We start from the raw sequence: 23,059 nt of genomic DNA, 5'->3' as shown, positions 1-23,059 counted from the left end.
CAGTTGTTTGGGCGTATCTGTCAGACAGCCCTACATTTCATTACCACAGCTCAAAATAAGACAATGCATCAAACCTGTTCTGACATAAAGGTATCAAAATCTGCTTTTCTGATCAGAGGAACAAAGGTGGACTGGGTGCCTTCCCTGGCTAAAAAGAGTGCAACCTAACAGACCAATTGAGCATGTGGGTATCACTGTGTTGATGTGCATTTCCAGAAACAGCAGCTAACCAACATTCTTAAAAGCCTCCCCACATCTTAAAGTCCTAAACATGTTACTTCTACCACTAACACCCCTACTATCATCACAGCTGAACTTAATTAGTAAGTTTTTCAAACTGTTTACAAACTAATAAATTGTTTTCATTTTATGGTATGCCAGAAAAGACAAATGAAATTTAAAGTATAATACAGCCTGAAGAACAGTTCAAAGCACATCCAGAGGTGAAGGCCAAATACAGTTCTTCAATCCTAGCCTGAATTTGCAAGTATCTTTGCCATGGTAAAGAACACTGAAGCTTGCGAGATGTAGATGAACTACCACGACACACTTATATTCTAGAACTGACTTTTTTTGTTATTGTTTTTGTTTTTTATTTTTTACACTTTTTAGCATAGATTTAAGGGAAATACAAAAAAAAACAACAAAACTCAGTAGTATCTGATACAGTTAATTCTAATTAAACCCAATTACAGCTAATGGCTATTAAATCTGAAATATGAGATTTAACTCGTATATTCATTTGCTAAGAATGTCTTGGAGCATTTACAAAATTCTGTGCCAAAGCAACACAGAACTCAACATACTGTGTTCTCAAATCAAGTAACTGGTAAATTACACACATCTTCAAGCAACATGAGTTCTTGATCTTCTCTGAGTGTTTGCCATGTTGTAATCCATAATATTTCTCAAGATTTAGAGTAGTTTTATTCAAACTTCCTCCCATTTGGAAGAAAGTATACTATCCTCTTAATAGTGACAGAAAGTAAACTACTACTACAAAACTAGTAACACTCTTGTGTCAATAAGTAAAGCTAAAAGAAATAGACTGTAAAGCACTTAAGGGAATAATTGTTACTACTTAAACTAGTGGTAAGAACAGTTTTCTTTTTTACCAATGAACATTAATTTTGATTAAAGAATCACTATAACAACAAAGGCAGAATATGAAATTTTTCACATGGAGATCCTAAGGGCTGTTCAAAGAAAGCATACACATTATGAACAAACACTAAAGCAATATGCTATTTTAGAACTGTAGCTGAGTTAAATCAGTAGTAAGGAAAAGTAATTTGAAAAACACACAAAAAATTAATGCAGTCATAAAAGAGAGTGAATGTACTCCATCCTATTAATAAAAATAAACTGATGTAATAATTTATTTAGATTGCAACAATAAATATTAGAAGTACAGTCCTACAATACTTCAAAGACATATTTGACAGACACACATACGCTCTTGTCTACATTAGTATTAAGGCAACAGTGTGGTTTTGGAGCAAGTTCTCCATCATTCCCACCAAGCACATGCTGATTCAGTTCCCAGTGCTGTCCTGGTACATGCAAACTACATCCTTCTTCAAGAAAACCAAACCAGACTCCCTGCTCCTGCTGGGCACAAAATACAATCCAAACCTTAATGGATTTTATGGTTTTCAAGTCTTCCATTCCCACTGCAACTCAGCATAGAAGGAATGTTCTACTAGACTGTAATGCTCCACTACGTAAAGAGACTCAGGTATTGCTTTTAAGCAGGCACAACAAGACACACACACAAAAGATGATCTAGTTATAATTCACCATATTTTCCCCCTTCTGTTAATGTATGTATTGCCACACTGAGTAACTATTTAAGTTTCTGTTCAGTTATCTACAGTAAATGGGAAGCAACTCTCACCTGCGGAGGAGGTACTGTAATTGGTGCAGGCATGGGAACAGGAATTGGAACAGGTAAAGCTTTAGGTATAGGTGACACTGGTTCATTATGTGCAGCTTCTGCACCACCATTCTGAGCTACTTCATTTTCAGCCTTCTTGGGAATCCCCTTCCACTCTGTACAAAAAGAAGAAACCAACACCATATACGTATCAGTTCTGAAAAAGCTGACAAGTAGTCAAATATTACCGTGTAAAATCCATATGCTTTGTGATTTTTACAGAGGTGTCCAAACTAAAACAGTTTCTCAGAAAATGAGAAGAGTTATGAAACACAGAGCTATGAGGCATTTTAACACATTTCTAAGAAAAAAACACCCTAGTATTTTTGAGCACAATTACAGCAAATCGCTGAAAAATGGCAATTAAATTTATTCATTTTATTAGTTATTGTATCTCACAGCTCCTTGCACTGCTGGGACTCACAGAGTCTGACGCATTAACAAAAACAGGCTGTTTTGGGCCACTTGCTTGTCAGAACTTCTTGGGAAAAGACAGCAAAGCAGAAAAAATGGATTGGAGAACAGGCATTATGGGGAAGAGAGCACCCAAACACCTGAGGTTATGTTTAAAATCAGTTAGACTTCAATTTAAAAAACAACTCATGCCTGTTTATCATGAAAGCATACTACTATTTAAAGTAGTAACTATCTAAATTAGGGCTAATTTAACGGAACGACAAAAGCATGAAGTAACATTTCAGTAGTGAGATAAAACAGCACACAATGGTTGCACTGTTAAAACCAACACAGTAGTCTAGAGCACCAGAAGCCTAAGGCAACTTCGATGTATTTTTTTGAAGTAATGCTTTCACTTAATGCTACTTTTAGAAATCACAACAGCCAGCAGACTAGCAGTTCTGTGCTGATTTTAAACCTGTCACTGATTGAAGTTGCTGATACTGAACAGGTCATTTTCTCAATACAATCAGAGAAGCCCAGTATTTTCACTGCTTACAACAAAACAACAAGAGTTCTGTTTAGGTCAAGATAAATACAAGACTCACTAATGGAATTGATCCTGAGTATGAAAACAAACGACACTTTTTAATGGAAATCATAAAGTTGCTATCAGATCAGTTCCTATACGTGCTCTCCAAAGACAAGCTCCTTTGCTACAGGTAGCTCACACAAACCAGAGGGGAACCAGGCTCTGGGACTGATGAGCACTTCCGACATCGATAACTATCAGTGGCAAGGTACAAGCAGCTCACTGCTTGTCTGGTGTCCAAGTTGCAACTTTAGCTCAACCTCTGGTAATCCAACTGTTTATCCCCTGATGGGAGCTGCCATCAATTGCTTGTAAATTGTCTCTCATCTATGGTTTGCACATCCTGCACTTCTCAGCCATGCACTTCATATGCACCTCAGAGTCAAAAAAGTCAGCCATACCAATTTCACTCCATCAGTATGTAGGACAGTTTCTTAAAAAAGCATTTAAAAAGGCAGCAATACTTTACCTGGACTAAGAGTTTCATTGTCCAACATTCCACCTTCACAGAAGCTTTCAAGATCTTCAGGCTTCACTTTGTCCCACGGTATGTAAGTAACACCTAATTCTACATCCCAATACTGCTTGTAATCTGGCTTTATTCCTTTATTCAAAGCCCAGGCAATCTTGAGGAAAAAACATATGCAGTTAGCAATGTTGTCATTTTAATGGTTTAAATTATCAGTTATGACAAAACAGCACATCCAGAAAAAGGCTACAAAGCAAACAAGTATATTCTAACTGAAACAGCAGGAAAAACACTCTGAAAATAGAAGGCTTTTTTTTTTTTTTTAAGGCACAATTAGTTCTTATGTCTCTGCTTGAATCTGGCACATGATTTGCAAACACACATACAGGCAGTTTTTTTCCAATGTTCCCAACTCATTATAGTTAATTTTATTTCCCTTCAGGGGACAGTGTCACTCTCAAATATGATGTTTCACAAAAGGAAGCACTTGACTAATGAGTGTGTTCTACCTTAATTATGAGTATTCTTTGTAGGATTGTAACTGTGTTTAATTATAGATAAGGCTATTAAGCAGCAAGAAAACCATAGTTGCAGTCCACCAGAACGACCAGAAGAACATCATTTGCACAACTGCATCAGTTACACAATTACTGGCAGTTTTTCAGAGAAACTGACACAAGTTTTTAATCCCATGACAGAAAAGGAAGAATACATAATAAAGTGGTTCATTCACATAAATTTATAGAATACCACATCCAGACTATATAGAAGTCCGAAATACCAACAAATCTTGAATAGATAAAAAAAGAATTACAGTAATTACAACAGCTTGACATTATCCAAGAAGTACCTTTATAGATTTTTGATTGACTTTGAAGTTGCCTCTGCTCAATTTTTGTAGGGCACGATAAGCATCTTGTCTGTGAACCATTACAATATAGGCACATCCTCTCGGTGGTATCATCTGTTTGTATTTTAAGAAAAGAAGATGTGTTAACAGTAACCAGGTAGCAACATATAGATGTTAAATTACACAGAATTGGAACACAAACTGGTGTTACAAAAAGGACTACTGGGTATGAATGAGAATGCTAGTTTAAGAGGCTAAAACAGCCAGCATCTTCTTCCAGAAATAAATGCTTCTAATAAAGGTGAGAACATGGACTCCTACAGCATATTTAATCCTTAAAATTTTCCAACAGCATTCACAGAAGCACCTTAGCCTCAGAATTAATTAATCTGTTGGAAGAAACAAGAAAAACTAATACCTTTGCTTTATTCCAAATACCACAAATTGCCATCTGTATCTTTGCACTGTTTTTATCTGCTGTTTTATAATCATTCTGATTATACACAAAGAATTTGAGGAAAAAAAAGCTTCGATTATGTTTTACAAAATTTGAGAACAGCAAGAAAGTCAGAGACATATTCTTGTTTAAATAAAATACCACAATCATATATATATGATATATATATATATACACACACAGATCCTTAATACAGCCATATTATACTAGCTTTCTATGCTTATGTCTAAAACGACAGAAGAGAACAGACAAGGAACTCAATGACCCTTTCTTATTCCATTCCCTCTAGAAAAAGGGTGAGTGTTATGAAAACAGGAGTTTTCACTACCCCAAAGGCATTTTTAATACCCCAAATAGCAAGCAACTGCCTTTTTTTCTTTCCAAATCCGAGGACAAATGAATTGAGTTTTCACATTAGAAAACACAATCAAAAAGGAAATGACAGCCCTTCAATCTTGAAATGTATTAAAAATAAAGCTAACTTGAAACAGTCTGAAAAGCGTTTTTGAAGCCTAGGCTTGCAATGAACCATTTATACTTACATTTATTGATTCTATTGGGCCAAACTCCTCCAAGAGACTTCCAACATCCTGCTGCGTAGTCCTTTTGTCAAGTTGTCCTACCCAAAGCGTAGTACTACAAACTACAATCAAAGAAGTAACAAAGACTGTAAGAGTGCTTGTAAATACAGATTCCACAAGCCAAAACGTCAAAACAGCTGTGTTAAAATAGTCAGTTATGACATCCAAAGGCGAAAAGTATGCTACTATAAGATAGTATCTTTAGGAGTATTTGAAAGGCCTCTTTTCTCTGCCTGCCCAGAGCTGAATTAAGCATGGCACCAAAACCATTGTTAGGACGCACACAGAAGCTGTCCAGTTAACTTTTATTAAGATAACTTGCAAATTCTGATGAGCACAAGCTCTGCAAATAATTATAAAAAGGAAAAATATGCTCTGTTGCTAAGACTGCTCCATGAAATATCCTCACACCTGCAGTGAATGCTTTACAACAAGGTAACTCACCCTGCTTAGCATGAAATCCGAGCTTTGGGCCAGCATCCCAAGTTAAGGATGGTACTTAATAGCAAAGCGACAGCTATTTACAGTGACAAACTTACAGCTGTCACAGAATGCTGTGACAAACTACCTCAAGTAACAGAATTTTTACCCTCTTTAGCAACCAATTCATTGTCATATCTCTTAATGGTTAAATGAAAAACTAACCAATAGAAGCTGCCTCCCCAGCCCCTGGAGAAAAGAAGCTTATTTTACGTTATTCTTCAAGGCAATAAAGCAGCAGACAAGTACCACATTCTTTCAAGAGTACTATAGCAACGTTCAGTACTCACCTACGTTTTCTCTCTACATGATACAAAATTGTCACATAATACTTTTTAGGATAGCAATCTGGGATAGGTGATGGCAAAACCATATCTTACACCATTGCCATTAAATCCTTTAAAATAATACCTTTTAACTCTTTGTGGTACTTTAATATTACTGTCATCTGTCATACACAAGGTTTTGACTAGTTACAGATTCTTATCTTGTGTCATTTTTATATCAAAAAGAACAATTCTATTTGATGCCCCCAAGAATATTTAGAAGACAGCTACTAGATATAGTCTATGAACTCCCACAAAGCCAAGTTTCTTTAAGAATAACAGTAGCCTATGTGTTTTCCAGGTCAAAGCTCTCCTTCAGATTTGAGAGATGCACAACACTGGATCATCAGAAAAAATCATAATCATGTGCTCAGTCTCCTCTTGTTCAATTTGCTTTACTCTGTATGTCTTGAAAGAAAGAAAAGAAGAACACAGCGTCTAAGATTTTTCTTTTTCTATTCTACAGACAAAATATTTCTGACTTGGAGATATTCCAAGAAGGCACAAGTGCCCCTTATGAGCATCAGGATATTCTGGCACACAATGCATTTTATTCTCACCAACTTCAAAATAGTTCAGAAAAATAATTCAATACAATTTATTTATCTTTTGTACAGATGAATCTTGGAGAGCATATCAAAAAGCATCAAACAAAAAAAAAAAAGAGAGGGAGGAGAAAATAGATTGGAATCAAATAAAATACTCCAAATGACAATAAGCTGTCTGTTGCCTGCATCTGGCGACAGGACAAGGGGAAATGGCCTTAAGTTGCACCAGGATAAGTTTAGGTTGAATACCAGGAAACACTTCTTTACAGAAAGGGTTTTAAGCACTGGAGTATGCTCCCCAGGAAGGTGGTTGAGTCACCATCTCTGAGTACGTTTAAAAACTGTTTGGATGTGGTGCTCAGGGATATGTTCAGCAGAGGGTTGTTAGGGTAGTATGGTTAAGTTGTGGGTGGACTCAAATGATCTTTAAAGTCTTTTCCAACCTCAGTGATTCTATGATCTGGCCAGGGAGCCAAGAGGGAGGATCTAAAATAGGTTTCTTCGCATCTTTGTTGTCTCTGGTATGTCTCTGGGGAAGATGTATAATAAAGATAAATGGATTGGTCAACACTAAGTTAAACAAACAAGTCTAAGTAAAATAGCTTCTTCAGCCATTTGGAATTTTTCTAAAATAACTAAGTTTGTCCTGCTAGTACTCCATTTTACACAGGCATAGTATCTACTAGAAGATCTGCAACTTTACAGAGTTCTAAAATTCAGTAAAGAAAATTCTGGACACACATGAAAAAAATCCATGCGTGAACCACGAAGATCTCAAGCACCTGAAAAGGGGTATCTGCAGAATTTTCAAGGTTACAGCAACAATAAAGCAGAAAAGGTGAACTTACCACTAACAGTTTCTGATTTGATCTGAGGAAGGCCTTTTGACCTGCGTTCTCTCTCCCTCTCACGTTCACGTCTTTCTTGTGATCGAGACTTAGGAGAGTGCCGGCGCCTGTCCCTGGATCGTGACCGAGATCGACGATGACGTGACCTTCGAGAGCGGGAGCCGGACCTCGACCTTCTCCTTTTAGGTGACCTAGTTTAAACCAGAAACAATTCACATTCAGTCTTTCTGTCCCAGACATTTACAGATGGATAACTACTTCAGATATCAATTTAAATAACCAGGCATGCATTCAGTCATGTACCAGAGCCAGATTTGCTGAGACAGAAAATATCGGCCCTGTGACAGGCAAGATCCCAGAGCAGACAGAATCACAGATCTCTTCATAAGAAAAACATCTTTAGAGCACAAACAAAACTGAAATCACATTCTGCTTCCTTTCTACTTAGGGAGTAAGAAGTTACCCTCCACTGATAGAAGAAAACTGTATAGATACTCCATTTCCCTTGAAAGGTAGATGGATTTCAGATGCCTGCAAGTCTTAAGAGTCACTAGTCTGCTTCTCATTACCCCTACATGGAAGTACATGCAATATTAAGCTGTACTTATACATGGGACTTCCCTGAGAAGTATTAAGTTGGAAAGGTCTTCTTTGTTCTTATTGCCTTTCCAGAAGGGGAAAGAAGGAGCCCTTTAAACTTTTGAGGGCTTTGCCTCTACCAAGAAATTTCACAAGTGCCGTCCATGCATGGAAACACAGTAATTTCTTTTCAGTAAAAATTAAAAGTGAAATTAAGTCAAAAAGGGATTCTGTTGCTAAACGTCTTTTGGCATTTGCTAACAGAATTCAACCAACACAGAAAATAGGCACTTCCAAGAAGTAGCCTCAAAAGTAAGCATGCTGAGTAGGGCGCTCACAAAGCCAGTACAAAGTATGGGTAACAAGACTTCAAGATCCGTGGCACTAAAAATGAACTCCAGTAACAGTTTGAGGAATTAACTTGCCTCCACACTGTTGTTGTCTCACAGAAATTCCAACCCCACACAGCAGATCTGGCAGCACAGAAACAGATTCTCTGAGCTTCCATCAGCCTAGCTCTTCTCAGCACTCAGAATGCATAAAGCACTTTCACATTTTTGGACACGAGACACTTACGTTCCTTATGTAAAATCTAATACATAATAAAAAATCTCACAAAATTGACAGAGATTCCGCTATTTTACCTTGATGCAGATCTAGACCTTGACTTTCTGTTGTCAGAAACATGTCGTTTTCTTTCTTGAATAGGTGGCTGTTCCACTTCCATGTTCTAAAATAATAAGTTTGACTGGCGTTAGGGGTGAGTACCGCAAGTATTTTATTTCATTTTGTGCCTAGGCTGAGTTATGTAAGAGCATTAAAATTATATCATAGTCACATATGTGAAATTAAAACTAATACAATTCATCTCAGAACCTTCACCACTAATATAGTCACCAACAGACAGAAAAACTGATAGTAAATTAATTTAACAGGATCACTGTGAAAACATACTGAAAATAATTAGGGAAAATTTCACATCTTCAACGTGTAAATTGTTTTTTTTCCATATTTTTGTTGATTTCGGCACTGTACAGATGCCCAAAGAATATAATAAAGTTAGCCAGCTATTCCTGCTCTACGTTCAAATTTACAAGCAACATAACATCTGCTGGAAAGCTTTTCTCCTAGATATTACAGAAGAGTACTTTACATATATGTAAGCAAATAATAAAATATGTTTGAAGAATAAAGCAATAAAAACACCAAAACAATACTTAGAATGCAAGAACAAGCTTAAAATGCATATGCGTAAAGAAAAAAACCTCAGCACAGCTTTTCCCTCCTGCCTTAAGTCCTCTATTGCTACCCATTCCAAAACATACTGCATCCTGCCTAAACTTCAAATAGTCTTGATGATACAAGCCTGGCAGGGAACATCTTAAAAAGTAACCTGGTAATCTCTTAGAATTTACTGAATCAACACACTTCAAGACTAACAAGCTATAGTGATTATCTTGAGAACCATCCCTTTACTCCAAGTGACAAGCAAGAATTACTTATAGAACTTGCTGCGTCATAAGTCACCACAGAAGTGCAGCTTGGTATTATTCCCTCATTTTAAAATTTTCCAGCAGTATGCTCCCTAATCTTCAAAACAGGAGAGGCGTATACATATACTTTGAATTTATTTACTAGAGTTTTCAGAGTTCTAAGCTCATTTTGTCTCTTTGAGAGATCTACGGAATCCTTAAAAATTATATTTTTCAAATTCTTTATCTCCCAAATAGGACTGCATTGTTAGAACTCCTGAAGCATGAACAGGAAAAAAGAAATGATGAGAAGCAAGAAGACAGCCGACAAAATGCAAACCCAAATCTGTCACAGAGAGAAACATACAGTATACACATGCTGTTTTTGCTAGATTCCTGAAATACTCAACTGATCGTGTAGCACTACTGCTATCTAACTCTCTCATAGACATAGTCATCATGAAATCTCCTCTACCTAACATGGGTGAGGACAAATATTACAGCATAGTAAGTTAAGAACTTCTTTATTGCAAAGGGTCCTCACCTGCTGATGTGTTTTTTGCATGTGCGATTCACTCTGCACTGGGAAAGGAGTCTGAAAAGTTTGCTGCACAGGAGCTGTTGGTGGAATCACAGGCTGAGCCATGGGTGGAAACTGGGGGGTAGGAAGGAGACCAAAACCTGGCATTTGTCCGTTAGGAGGAAGTGGGACCTTGGAAGAACAAAATATACAGAAACTTCCAGTTAGGAAAAAATTGTATTAGCTTTTCTAGTCTGCTAGAAGTATAACTGTCTCTATGCTCTGAAGTCACAATGGAAGACCAGAAGCCTGAGAAAGGTAAAGTAGGTCAAGCAATTATATACATTTTAAAATATATATTTATCAAATTATCCAAAGCTTGACTAGAACAGACAACAAAATTAATCTTCCAACTGTTTTGGAAAAGATAAGTCACATTCACTTTTCACAAACAGAAACATGACTAATTTGACCCTTCACCAAAGGAAGTGACAAAACAAGCCGTAGCAGATGAAGAAGCAACTAAAAAACCCCTTAAGTTACCTGATGGCGCATTGGATCCTGTTGCATTCCCATCATTCGTTGTTGAAAAGGATCCATATTTGGGAGTTGAGGAAATACTGGCTGTTGTATGCCTTCTCCTGCAAATCCACTAAAAACAACAATATTTTGGTGAGACAAATCAGGAGACATAAAGACTTGTTTTTCTTTCTTTTTCTCATATTTTTATGGACATTTACACATTATTGCTTTAAACTTCGACAGAAAAACTACCTTTATTATCATAGAATTGCTCAGGCTAGAAAAGACCTTAAAGATCATCAAGCCCAACCACAACCTAATCATACTACCCTAACTAACCCTCACTCTTTTCACTCTAAAAAGTAAGAACAGAGCCAACAAGAAGAATAAAAGCTGTCTTCCTTTTCTCCATTGTAAGAACATCCCTGTAATGTGTAAGGAAATGCTACATAAAAGTTATCTTCTTTCTTACCCTGTGCTTATACGGTCTTGCTAAAGCCCTAGGACATAAATTTTTTGTTAAGCTTGTCTGCCTTAGGTTAATTATCCTCTTTTCTAATTTGTGTGGGTACAGCAGATAGCAGCCATACTTCCACTGGGAAAAAAAAACAACTTAGTTTGCACAGAATTTAGGGCAGAGGAGACAGGGATATGTATACCACACAAGGATCAGAGCGATGCCATCCACTTCCTGATTCAACACACAGAATGGACAGTGCTCAGGGGTATGTGCAGTTAGTTCAACCTGTTTACAGGATACAGTTTGTGTAGGAAGATGAAGAAAGTTATTGGTGATGTGAAATGGAACTTTGTTGTATTTTAAAACACAGGCACCACATAATTCTTATACGTGATCCTGGACAAATCATATAGACTATTTCTGATGTTGTGTGCCCAAAATGAGACTATTGGAATCCAGTTTTCAGAAGCATCTTACACAACTATAAGGTAATAAGGGCAGAGGCTTAGAAGTGCTACAAACAGAATACAAACATGCCAAAAACCCTAGCCTAATGGCCTCTAGGTTAGGCGTACACGAGTAGTGGGCATTTGACCTGCCTCATATTTCTTTAGAACAGAGTTCCCACCTGTATTATAGGGGAAATTCTGCCAACTTACTCAAAAGGCATTTTAATTAACTAACATATATAACACTGAAGTGCTTAAAGTAATAAACACAGTAAAAAAAACTAACAACCGAATTAGTGATCCTGTTTTTCAGGATAGGGTTTTGTTGGCATATATAGAAAGAAAAACATGAGGCCATACACTGAAGCAGGGGAAAGAAGAAATATTGACTAACCCAGGTATTGAGCACCATCCAGCCTGTGCACTGAATGAGAGAGAGGTCCTGTGGGAAAAACTGGTATGTGATCATGTAATTCAAGACTTCACCAAAACGCACATCAAAAGAGAAGAAGGAGCCTGAGTTAGTTTGCATCTTTGCTATCCTAAAGCTGCAAAGCCAAACTTTTTTTAGCAGTTAATACATAATATTAGAATAGCTTTTTTCCCCCAGATGGCCAAGCAATTCAGCTCATTACTAACCATGCCTTGACACATTCAGTTGTGCAAGAAAAACTAGAGAACTCATCCTGAAACCAAGACTGAGCTTTTTTCTACTAAACACATTCCTCAACCAATGATGCCACATGCCAAATCTACAATGAATCACCAAAGTAAAGAACAAAAAACGTTAACAGCAACATTTTAACTTCTGACTGCTAAAAGTGAAGCACTGATAACTCGAAATTTTAGTAAGCTAAAACAGAAGATATTTTATAACAAATAGTTGTTTATTATGACAAAGAAAACTCACAAGGCAGGCTGAGAAACTGAAGGAGAAGGAGCTGAATCTTCTTTCTTTGAGTCTTCCACTGCTTCTGGCTCATCGTCATAGTCAAACCGATCTAGCAGCTTCTAAAAGAATTTATACTGAGTCAGATATTTTTTTCAATAGTTTACACAACTGGAAAACAAAATGTGCTTAATACTGTTGTCTTCCTATACAACTAACTACTCAGGGATTAAAGAAAAGGTTAGAAGCATGGCAAAAATATTGAAATTAATTCACTGATCAAAACCAATTTTATTAAGCTTTAGAAAATGCAAAGGCTTTAAAAACGGGAGGACAGCTTCTGACTGAAGAAACACAACTTGTACCATTCTCCCCCTAACAAACTGAAGACACTGAGGTATCCACTAAGCAGCCTCCTGCTAAACCAATGATACTACACAGAAGGAACAAATGAAAACTTACTTTGTCAAATGATGTTTTTTGCTCAGGTTGTGGGAAAGCAGCTTTTTGTTCTGGTGGTTGTGATGCTGTAGTTTTTAATTGAGCAGTAATAGCTTGAACCTGAGCCATCACAGTGTTATCTATGACCGGAGACTGAGCTTTCTGAGGCTGCTGGAAAGTCTGAAGAATTTGCTGAAGCTACAGAAAAACGTACGTAGTGTTAAATAAGCACATTTGATATAGCACAAGAAGAATTGTAGGGTATACATTCTGTATCAAATCAGACTACAGCACAAGATGATCACCACCAATAACATGAGTGAATGATGAATCATTTTAAAATACTTCAGTGACAAAATCTAGCACACCCTAAGATTCGAGTATTCAGGCCTTCCAACAATGTGACTTTTTAATCACACGTACAAACATTAAATCTCAACATTTTATATATGAGGCCTAGTTTTTAAACTTCATGACTCTATCAATTCAGAGCTAATTCTTTAGTAATGCATAACTGAATTTTCCTCAAATACCACAATTTCTGGTTAGAAAGGTCACACACTATTCAAATACTGACTTAATTCAGGAATGTCTTTTATTTTGCTTGAAATACGGATATTTCTGTTACCATTTCCCCAAGCCCTCCCAATTCACATACAAACAGGTTACCTGCTGTCCTTGCGTTGTTTGAAACAACTGAGCTACAGCTGCAAAGGCATCAGAACTGGGCAACTGTGGCATAGTAGGTACAGAATTAGCAGTGACTTGAGGGGGCTCCGAAGCAACCTTTGCTGGAGGGGGTGGTGAACCTACGAGTTCCATTGGAACAGAGAAAGAACTGTGTTACTCCAAAACATTCACTGTACTCTTCATTGCATACATCCACCTCCCCAGAACAACTGTCTATCCATACTAGCTTATTTAACCCAAGAAGCGAGTCTGCACTCCTATATAAACTACACCAAGTGCGTATTCTATTCCTTTTTTCCTATGACTGGCTCCATTCATTGCTTATATTACTGCACTGCAGAAATTTTGAGATAGATAATCTATTTCAAAGTGATCCCAGCATGGTATTTTAGATGATAACTTGATATTTAGGTATTTACAATTGCAAAATAGTTAAGAGAAAAACTATTACTCCATACGGTGTCAAGAAATGCGTATCAGTACTCTTAAAATCATAGTTCCATTTTCAAAGTTTGAAAATCTACACTCGTACTTTTTGATGAATATTTCAAGCTAATCATCTAATGGTTCACTTTAAGAGAAGTTGAATTTTTATAATCATATTCCTTCATTTACCTTGAAATACTTGAACTAGCGGCAAAAGAATGTATTTCCTAGCATTAACTGAACTATTGCTGAGAAGTCTGGTAATGATTAAAGGTTTCTAAAATTTATTTCATAAGCATCTCCTTCCTCTGGCAAAGCTTGTTCACCTGTCACTCTTGCATAGGCAAACGCCAAACCTGCGTCTGCTTGATAAATCCCTCCTCATATTGTACAAATCACCACATACTAACTCTGCCAAGAAAAGACTCATTTCCACTGAGCCCAACTTATATCACAATCACACTCTAAGGCACGCTATTAGCTCAGTCTACACATGCAGCTTTCCCATTCTCTTTGCTTTAAATTACAGTGTTGTAAATTAGCAGCAATGCCATCAGCTTCTCCATGCTGTGAGCAAGTAACTATTCTCTAGCAAATAAATTTTATTGGAATATTATAAAACAATACAATAGAATAAATTTTAAAAAAACCTCACAGATATTTTTTACTTTGAGAAACTAAGCAAATATTCTTGCATCACAACACCAATTCATTTATATCCATTCATCTATTTGCAGTTTAAATTACTGCAACGTTGATGCGCAGCAAGCAGACACAAACATGTTGAATAATACTTTCCCAGCAGCCAAATGCTAAAATACTGCAGAAAGATGTGTGATTGTTTTGAAATATAATTCCACTCCCAAATTACTTCCTGTATGTATTCAGAAAGATATCTGCTTACTCAAGGGAGAGAAATTTGCATTTATCTTCCTCTTTTTCAGCTAAATAGACTGTAGCGTTACAAGTGAAACAGATTCTCTTTCATAACATATCTATATTAATCATTAATAAGCTTATTTCAGGGCCAAATTATCCCCTCAGGTGCATGTGAATAATCTGACTGAAATCAGAATGAATATTCAGGCAAAAAAAATGTCCAGTCTTTTGACAGCCAGTGACGAAACAGAGACAGTAAAAATAGTGTCACTCAACTGTCATATCAGAATGAACTTGTATAACCACCAGTCTGCACTTGTGTTCACATGCAAAGATGTTCCCCCTTACTTTGCCATGTATAGACTGTCAATAGATGAACTTTCTGTATCACCACTGGAGAAGCCACTATTAACACTACTGCGCACCCTTATTTGGTTGTCTGCCATCACACTTCACTCACAATATAGGTGAGTGCAACAAAGGTTACCAAAGCAAAGACAAATTCAGAAGCTCAAAAAAAGAAAAAAAAAAAAAGGACCCTCCAGAGAAAGAGAACCACGGTATGCATTTTCTCCTCCACAATTCAACCTCACTACCAGCATTTCACGTGGCATCAAACAGGTCAGTAAAAATTCTGCAGGAAGACAGTCATTACTCAGCTCTCTAGGTCAGTGGCTTTCAACTAGCAGTGCATGTAAAGCCTCCTGTCAGGTATGTGTATATACATACACACACACACGTACACACACACACGTACATTTATATATATAATCTTCAGTAATCTGGATTTGAAACATCAGTGTAAGATGTTTTGGGGTCTCATGCTAGAAAAGATTAATAGCTGTTGCTTTCAGAAACTAAAATGATTCCCTGTAATATGAAGCTCTTCCAGGTAATGTCATACTTTACTGATGCAGATCCTAACATTAAAAAAAAACAACATGAGAATTATAAAATTGAGAAGCAACAGAAAAATATTTCAGACTCAAGAAAAGATAATATTTTAAGAGGGGATACTGAAGTCACCCTGAAGGAAAATGCGTGCCTTCACACAACACAGATTTGAGGTATTCTGAAAACGATCATTTGATATCAGCATTTGGAATGAGTTGTTGGTCCACCTAATCGTGACAGTCAAGTTGAATTTATTAATATGTTATTATTGAAACTACTAATAGGCACTTCAACGTGAAAGTAACCTTTCTAATAGCAGTAGCAAAAGCTGTGATTTCCCTTCTGTTCATAATCTCTTTTTAAATATTGGAAAGCTGTAATGAGGTTTCCCTGAAGCTTTTTCTTCTCCAGACCGAACAAACTCAACTCCCTCAACCTGTCTGCACAGGAGACGTGCTCCAGTCCTCCAATAATTTTCATGGCCCTCCTCTGGACCCTCTCCAAAAGCTCCACACCTTTCCTTTATTGAGGGCTCCAGACCTGGATGCAGTACTCCAGATGGGGCCTCATGAGAGCAGAGCAGAGAGAGACAATCACCTTCGCCACTCTGCTGGCCACCCCTCTTCTGATGGAGCCCAGGATATCATTGACTTTCTGGGGTCCAAGCACATACTGCTAGCTCACATTCAGTTTTTCATCAACAGGGACTCCATGTCCTTCTCAGCATGGCTACTCTCAAGGAGTTTGCGTGCATATCTGGGATTACCCTGTGCCAAGTGCACCTTGCACTTTGCTTTGTTGAACCTCAATTGGGTTCTCGCAGGCCCACCTCTTGAGTTTATCAAAGCCTCTCTGGATGAACTCCCTTCTTTCTGCCTTATCAACTGCACTGTTCAGCTTGGTATCATGAGCAAACGTGCTGAGGGTGCTTCTGATCTCATGATCAAAATGATCTTTCACTGATAAAGATGTTAAAGATTACTACTCTCAAGATAGACCACCTGGGAGACAATTTTTGTTACCAGCCTCCACTTGGACATAAAACTGTTGCCCACAACCCTCAGGCTGTGACCTTCCAATCAATTCCTTATCCACTGAATAGTCCACCCTTCAAATCCATCTCTTCCCAGCTCAGAGACAAGGATGCAGTGGGGGACCACAGCCAAGGTCTTGCAGATGTCTGGGTAGATGATATCAGTTGCCCTCCCTTTGTCCATCAATGCCATCACTCATGTCATTCATACCTTCATTATTAGTGGCGTTTTCTGTCATTGGTGCAGCTGTGCTAGTTCCTGCTGCCATATCCAGAAGAGGCTGAATGATTTCAATTTTAAAGACACCATTTTTCTGCCAAAGGTTCAGGACACGGACTATTTTACTCTGTTGAAACAAAAGCAGACATCAATATTAAATATAGCTTTCCTAATACACAAAGCCCAATTTTATTCTATTTTTTTAAGCACTGAGAAGAACAGATCTAACAGCATAGGAGTGCAACAGAATTGGGCAGACCTTTGAAATAACTCACTGTTGTCACACAGGTCAGCAGATCTTGTATATGCAAAAGATAGAATCTGTCAAATTATTATCCCCTTCAGTAAAAAGTTCCTTGTGCCATTTTTCTAAAGCTGCTCTGGCCAGATAGAAAATCGAGGTTTAATAAACAGTAAAGGAAATCGCATCAGCCCCACCATTTCTTCGCAGACAGTCATAAAAGGGTGAAACAAATAACAAATGTGATAAGACAGACAAGAAAAATGAAGATGAGCTAGAAAAAATCATGGAAGAGATGGGCCATAAAATTAAAATAAAATACCAGAAAGAAATCTGAAAGTTAGCAAACACTGTTCAAAGTTTTTCTACTAACCCAACCACTCCCACACTGACAACTGAAAAAAAAAAAAAATAAATAAATAAAAATAAAATCTTCCTCCATCATTATTCAAAAGACCAGGAAAGCAGATAGAAAGATCTCGGATCGCTGCAGGAAGTTAAAGCTAAATAATAAAACAGTTTCACAAAACGTTTGCTACAATACTATCAGTTAGATAAAAACTTAAAATGATCGTCTTCAAACAGATTTTGGTCTGAAAAACAATTTTAGGACAGCAACATCTTTGGCCTTGACAAACATCACTCTGAAAGTCTCAAAAAATGAGCAGAACTTTCACTGGTTACAACTCTGGCACTTCTAACACTTTCTTTCTGTGGGAGACACCACCTTCACTTGTAAGATGCCCTGAAGAAGTCTGAAGAAGATAAGTTTTGGCACAGTCTCACACACACACACACACACACACACACACACTGTTCACACATTTGTATACACAGAACAAAACTGATGAGTTTAGACAAAAATATTTCTTTTAGCTAGAACTTCTATTTAACTGCTGATAATCTTTCTCAGTATGTTTTATCATCTCATATTCACTGCAAGCACATAGAGCATCACCAAATCAGCTCACTTCTATACAGAAATGTCAAAGTAACAGCATTACCAATTCATAATACTTAAGAAATCAAGTTGTACCTTGTCTTCAGATGGACAGAGATACAAATACTGGAATGTGGCAGTAATATTTTTAGAGAATCTTGGCCCAAAGACATCCTTATCCGTTCCAAACTGGTGACGAGACTGACGAACAATAGAGTCAATAACATACAATCCAGGAACTTTATATTCTGGTTTGCACTGAAAACAAAACAATTTTCTGTTATACATTGATGATAACAAGCTGAAATGCTTTCCTTACTGTCCTATAAGAAATCTACACTTAGTATATTAGAGTAGGAAAAAAACAAGAACACAAACAATTATTTGTTTCTAGAACTATATGGACTCCAGAAGAACACCATGAATGGCAAAAAGTCAAACAACATTGTAAAAATATATATATATCCTTTTGCAAATTTTTAATATCTTCTGTATGAAAACAAATATTTAAATACATTCAAAAATAAGTAACAGTTATCAAGGACAACAAAAAGTGAAAAGTAATATTATGCTCAAATTTCCACAAAAAGCTATAGACTCAATCTTATGCCAATGAAAGAAGTTGGTATTACGCATCACTAAGCTAAAATGACCACTACGTATGAAAAGTTTTAAGAACCTTCATATAAAAAGCACTTCCAATTTATATAACAGTAACTTTCTAGACAATGTAATATTTTCATCAAGTTAGAGAAAGGAGCCACAAACATTTTTACAGAAACTCAAGTTATGGTTGTGTGTGTGTACAGCAAAATAAGTATACCATACATATATAAAATACAGTTTTTATATACATATATATATATAATAGCTATTATCCTTTTTCCCCCCCTCTTCCTTGTTTCTATCTTAGTACATCGTTTTTATATCAACCCATGAGTTCAACTTCGGTTTTTTTTTTCCAGTTCTCTCTTCCATCCCACTGGGAAAGAGGGTAGTGCGTAAATAATGGCATGGCGCTGACTGAACCACCTGCTGAGTTCAAAGGATCACAGAATTGCTCAGGTTGGAAGGGATCTCAAGGATTATGAATCTTCAACCCTCCTGCCACAGGCAGTGCCACCAACCTCCCAGTTTAATACTAGATCAGTTCAACCACAACGACAATTCCCTCAGAAATGCTACAAGTTGTACCAGAGGAGGTTTAGATTAGACATAAGGAAGAACTTTTTCTCTCAGGGAGTGGTCAGGCACTAGAATGGCTGCCCAGGGAGGTGGTGGAATCGCCGTCCCTGGCAGCGTTCAAGAGGCGTCTGGATGAGGAGCTACGAGATATGGCTTAGTGCTTGTGGTAGCAGTGGTGATGGGAGGACGGTTGGACCAGATGATCTTATAGGTCCTTTCCAATCTTGTGATTCTATGACACTAAAAATCAGTCTGAACATCAACAAGACTAGGAAACTACAGAAGATGGACTTTTACACTTCTTTTTTTCCCCGACCCTTCCTAACATAGCAGGAAAAGTTCAAATAGGAAGATTATCACGATTTTATCAAAGAGATGAAAATACATACAATCCTAACAAAACAGTCCTTCAATCTCTGAACACCAGTAGTAACATTCACATAAGTATTTTTTAATGTTTTTTTTTTTTAATTACCTTTTTGATAAATTTCTCTACAATCTGGACAACGTGTTTGTAGAGCTGGAAAAGAAATACATAAATCCATTTATCATCAACTTAACAATGACACCATTTTACAAGGTTTGTTTTTTTTTTTTTTAAACTCTTAATGCTTATGACCACATAGTATGGACTACTCACAAAATATTGTAGTCATAATCAAGAAAGAAGCATGTTAGCATTTATCAAGCTGTACAGCAATGGAGAAAAAGATGTCGTGGGTAGAGCAGACAGACACAAGCCATCCTTTCTGTCAGAAGTGTTTCAATATGTACAGAAAACATACTGCTGTTAGAGCATTAGTGAGAACTTTCTGGATTTATTTTATAAGCAATTTCAGTAGGTATTAATATGTTATGATGCAGCTGCATGCTGCAATGTTTAAAATTTTATTACACAGAAATCATAACACCATAGTGGGTGGCATTAAAAAGCAGTAATTGAAAAAACGAAGCTGGAATTATGCTACCAGTCTAAAACCACAAGCTGATGTTCACCACCCACCTGTTTCTAAATAACACTCTTAATGCCAACTAAAATAAAACATCCATGAAGCTAAGACTGGAAAACCCATAGCTGCACTTACTTGGAATCAAAATAATAAAAGTTTGCTAGTGTTACAGTTTCGTTTTTCTTCTGCTGTACTTTACCTTGATAGCTTTAATGGCAGCTTTTGTGATGAGAATCATTTTTGCTCGGGAAATAGGAGGTTTCATCTCCATCAGTGAAAAGAGCTGAACAGAAACAAAAAAAGAAACCACAAAAAACATATTAAAAACATATTCTGATGTTTAAGTACTTAACCAAAAAGACAACATTTCAGACAAACGACAGATAGCAGAAGTTCTGCACTATGCATCACTATGATGCTAGTTGGCCTTGAAACAAAGGAACTACCAAGCAGATCTTTCTGGGCAAAGTTCAAAGCTGTTTTCCTTATGAATTAACACATACGTAGCAATTTACAAAATTTTGATAAGACTTATGTCAATGTCTTATTTGTGTCTAAACACAGGTATTTAACTTAGCGTTGTCATGGTTTTGTGATTTTTGGTTTCAACCAACGGTCTGTTGGTTTCACAAAAATAAATACATACAGCAGAATTAACTGTACCTGGACTTAAAGTAACCCAAATACCGCCTTAAGAAACAGAAATGTTAGGACATCCTTACAGACTGACACAATCCCTTCATCTTAAAGTAATTTACCTAACAGTATGCCAACTTTCATCCATCAAGACAATCAAATCAGCACTAAGTTTCCAAATTATCCTGCTATATATAAATGTTGCAAATGTCTTTAATGGAGACATTTGGCTTGCTACAAACATATCATATTATTATTAAATCTAATTGCAGCAACTTTTGTGGAGAATTCTCTGCACCATTCTCCAAACTCATACTACCAAGTGGAAAAATCATTTCATCAAGAACAAAGCTTTCAGAAGTAGCCATCCTTACAGATGACAATGTGAACCTGACTTGACTTACAAAAATTTAAGGACAGCCCAGGTTCTCTGTATCAAAAAGCTGTAATCATACAAAAAGTTAAGAGTCTTGAATTCAGTTAAGATCATTAAGCACATATAAAAAAAAAAGTCCTGCAGTACTACATTTAAATGCAAATTATTGTTTTGTTAAAGTGTGAATTCACAGAAAGCATACGCTATATTCAAAATAGATACAGCACATGTAGGGTATAGATCTCTTTATATCCGTGAGTGGAACTCCAAACAAACTTTATGTTCACAAACAGCATCAGCGCAACTTTTGTCTCATGTGAGGAATTTTAATCACAAAATGGTTTCACAACGTTTTGAATCTAGGCACTGAGAAGTCACACACCCCTGTTTTCCAGTATTAACCATGATACTGAAAAGTACGTACTAAATTCACACTTCAGAAACTGACAGAAACTAAAACTGGAACCACAATTCACGTTGGCTTGTCAAAACAGTTTTCTCCAATCTTCTTCCCATCTTCAGGTAGAAACAGAAGCCAAGACGTTCCAGTACTACTCTGTAATGCCTCCTTCCATATCACACCTCACAGTCAGGTGTTCTGCTCCACTCAATACTATGCTCTATACTTCCCATAAACTTAACTTGCCATTTAAGTTGTGGCTTACTTAAAGCAGAATCCTTACATTGCCATGGTTTTTATAATTAAAAACAAAACCCAACCACAGATCTTCAGCATTTCCTAGGCACACTATCATTTTTTTTACTGTGAAGTTTTTTTCCACAAACCACAGAAAAATGTTTTGCACTATATAACCAATTTTGCTCGTCAATAGCAAAGACAAACTAAAGCCCTTGAACATTAGCCAAAAATGTAATCAACAGTCCATCACACAAAGCAGAGAATAAAAGTATCTCCATTTGACAGCATAATGGAAGGTATAAAGTCATTTAAAAATTGATCTTTTTTTCTATGAGTTTAAAGTACCAAGATGTTTTGGAAGTGACCAACTTACACAGATGTGCCTGTTGTCTCAATTAAGGAAAAAAAATGTAGGCATGTTTATGCAGAAGATAAAAAACATTACAGCCAACTATTTGAAGGCAAGTGAAGTGTTAATAAAGCATTTAGCAAACCAAGATGTGAGCCTTAGACTAATAAAGACTAAAGCAAGAATCAAACAAACGAGAATAACCCTATTTTCATTACAGGAGATAGAAACGAAGAAAAACCGTCCTTCAAGAGAGTGATATCCCGGTAACCTTTCCAACACCAAGTTGAGATGATGACTTTTCATTACAATCTCCAAAAAGGCAAGTACCGGTGCCATATATTTGATTTTTAAGTCATTCAAACCGTAAGACATACACCAGCTGTGCCTGTGAGTCAACTTGTTCTTTCAAAAAGGTGAGTTCAATTCTGAATTATTTCTGTAGAATGAGTGCAATGACTCACAATGGACAAAGTCAACACTAACATTAAAACTGAGGAAAACCTGTTTTGAGATGTAACGGAAGAAAAAAAACCAAAACAAACAAACAGTATCCACAAATAAGACACCGAAAGCTTCAAACACGAGGGGGAGCATGCAAAAAGGATCCAGCCTTATAAGACAGGTACTCCATACCCTTATCAGGACACACCAGAAAGCAACTGGTGCTGCAGATAAAGCAGCCAGTGTGAAGCAGCACTTCAGCAACACAATGGGTGAGAAGAGGAGAATCAGGAAACTGAGGAGCTCATAGCAAGACAGATAACAAGAAGTTACAGGCAAAA

At 36.9% G+C, this 23,059-nt stretch overlaps 1 protein-coding gene across 2 annotated transcripts in view; it reads right to left on the bottom strand.

The window, feature by feature from the left end:
- The window catches only part of SCAF4 (SR-related CTD associated factor 4), a 33,527-nt gene extending 12,920 nt beyond the window's left edge, over window positions 1-20,607 (bottom strand). The window contains exons 1-16 of one of the 2 annotated variants that reach the window (XM_003202904.4): window positions 20,473-20,607; window positions 19,799-19,843; window positions 18,235-18,396; window positions 16,949-17,084; window positions 13,485-13,624; window positions 12,837-13,013; window positions 12,396-12,496; window positions 11,880-11,927; window positions 10,598-10,706; window positions 10,079-10,246; window positions 8,707-8,792; window positions 7,484-7,674; window positions 5,243-5,343; window positions 4,244-4,357; window positions 3,394-3,550; window positions 1,898-2,052 (exon numbers count right to left, since the gene is read on the bottom strand). In XM_003202904.4, the coding sequence (XP_003202952.1) occupies window positions 1,898-2,052; window positions 3,394-3,550; window positions 4,244-4,357; window positions 5,243-5,343; window positions 7,484-7,674; window positions 8,707-8,792; window positions 10,079-10,246; window positions 10,598-10,706; window positions 11,880-11,927; window positions 12,396-12,496; window positions 12,837-13,013; window positions 13,485-13,624; window positions 16,949-17,084; window positions 18,235-18,396; window positions 19,799-19,843; window positions 20,473-20,592 (2,010 nt within the window). In that variant the 5' untranslated portion in view covers window positions 20,593-20,607. The remainder of the gene's footprint in view (window positions 1-1,897; window positions 2,053-3,393; window positions 3,551-4,243; window positions 4,358-5,242; window positions 5,344-7,483; window positions 7,675-8,706; window positions 8,793-10,078; window positions 10,247-10,597; window positions 10,707-11,879; window positions 11,928-12,395; window positions 12,497-12,836; window positions 13,014-13,484; window positions 13,625-16,948; window positions 17,085-18,234; window positions 18,397-19,798; window positions 19,844-20,472) is intronic. The other variant, XM_010722856.3, reaches the window with a different exon arrangement.
- Window positions 20,608-23,059: the final 2,452 nt, after the last annotated feature.

Source organism: Meleagris gallopavo, chromosome 1, assembly GCF_000146605.3.
Source record: "Meleagris gallopavo isolate NT-WF06-2002-E0010 breed Aviagen turkey brand Nicholas breeding stock chromosome 1, Turkey_5.1, whole genome shotgun sequence".
NCBI lineage: Eukaryota > Metazoa > Chordata > Aves > Galliformes > Phasianidae > Meleagris > Meleagris gallopavo.
This window is presented reverse-complemented; position numbering and strand designations above follow the sequence as displayed.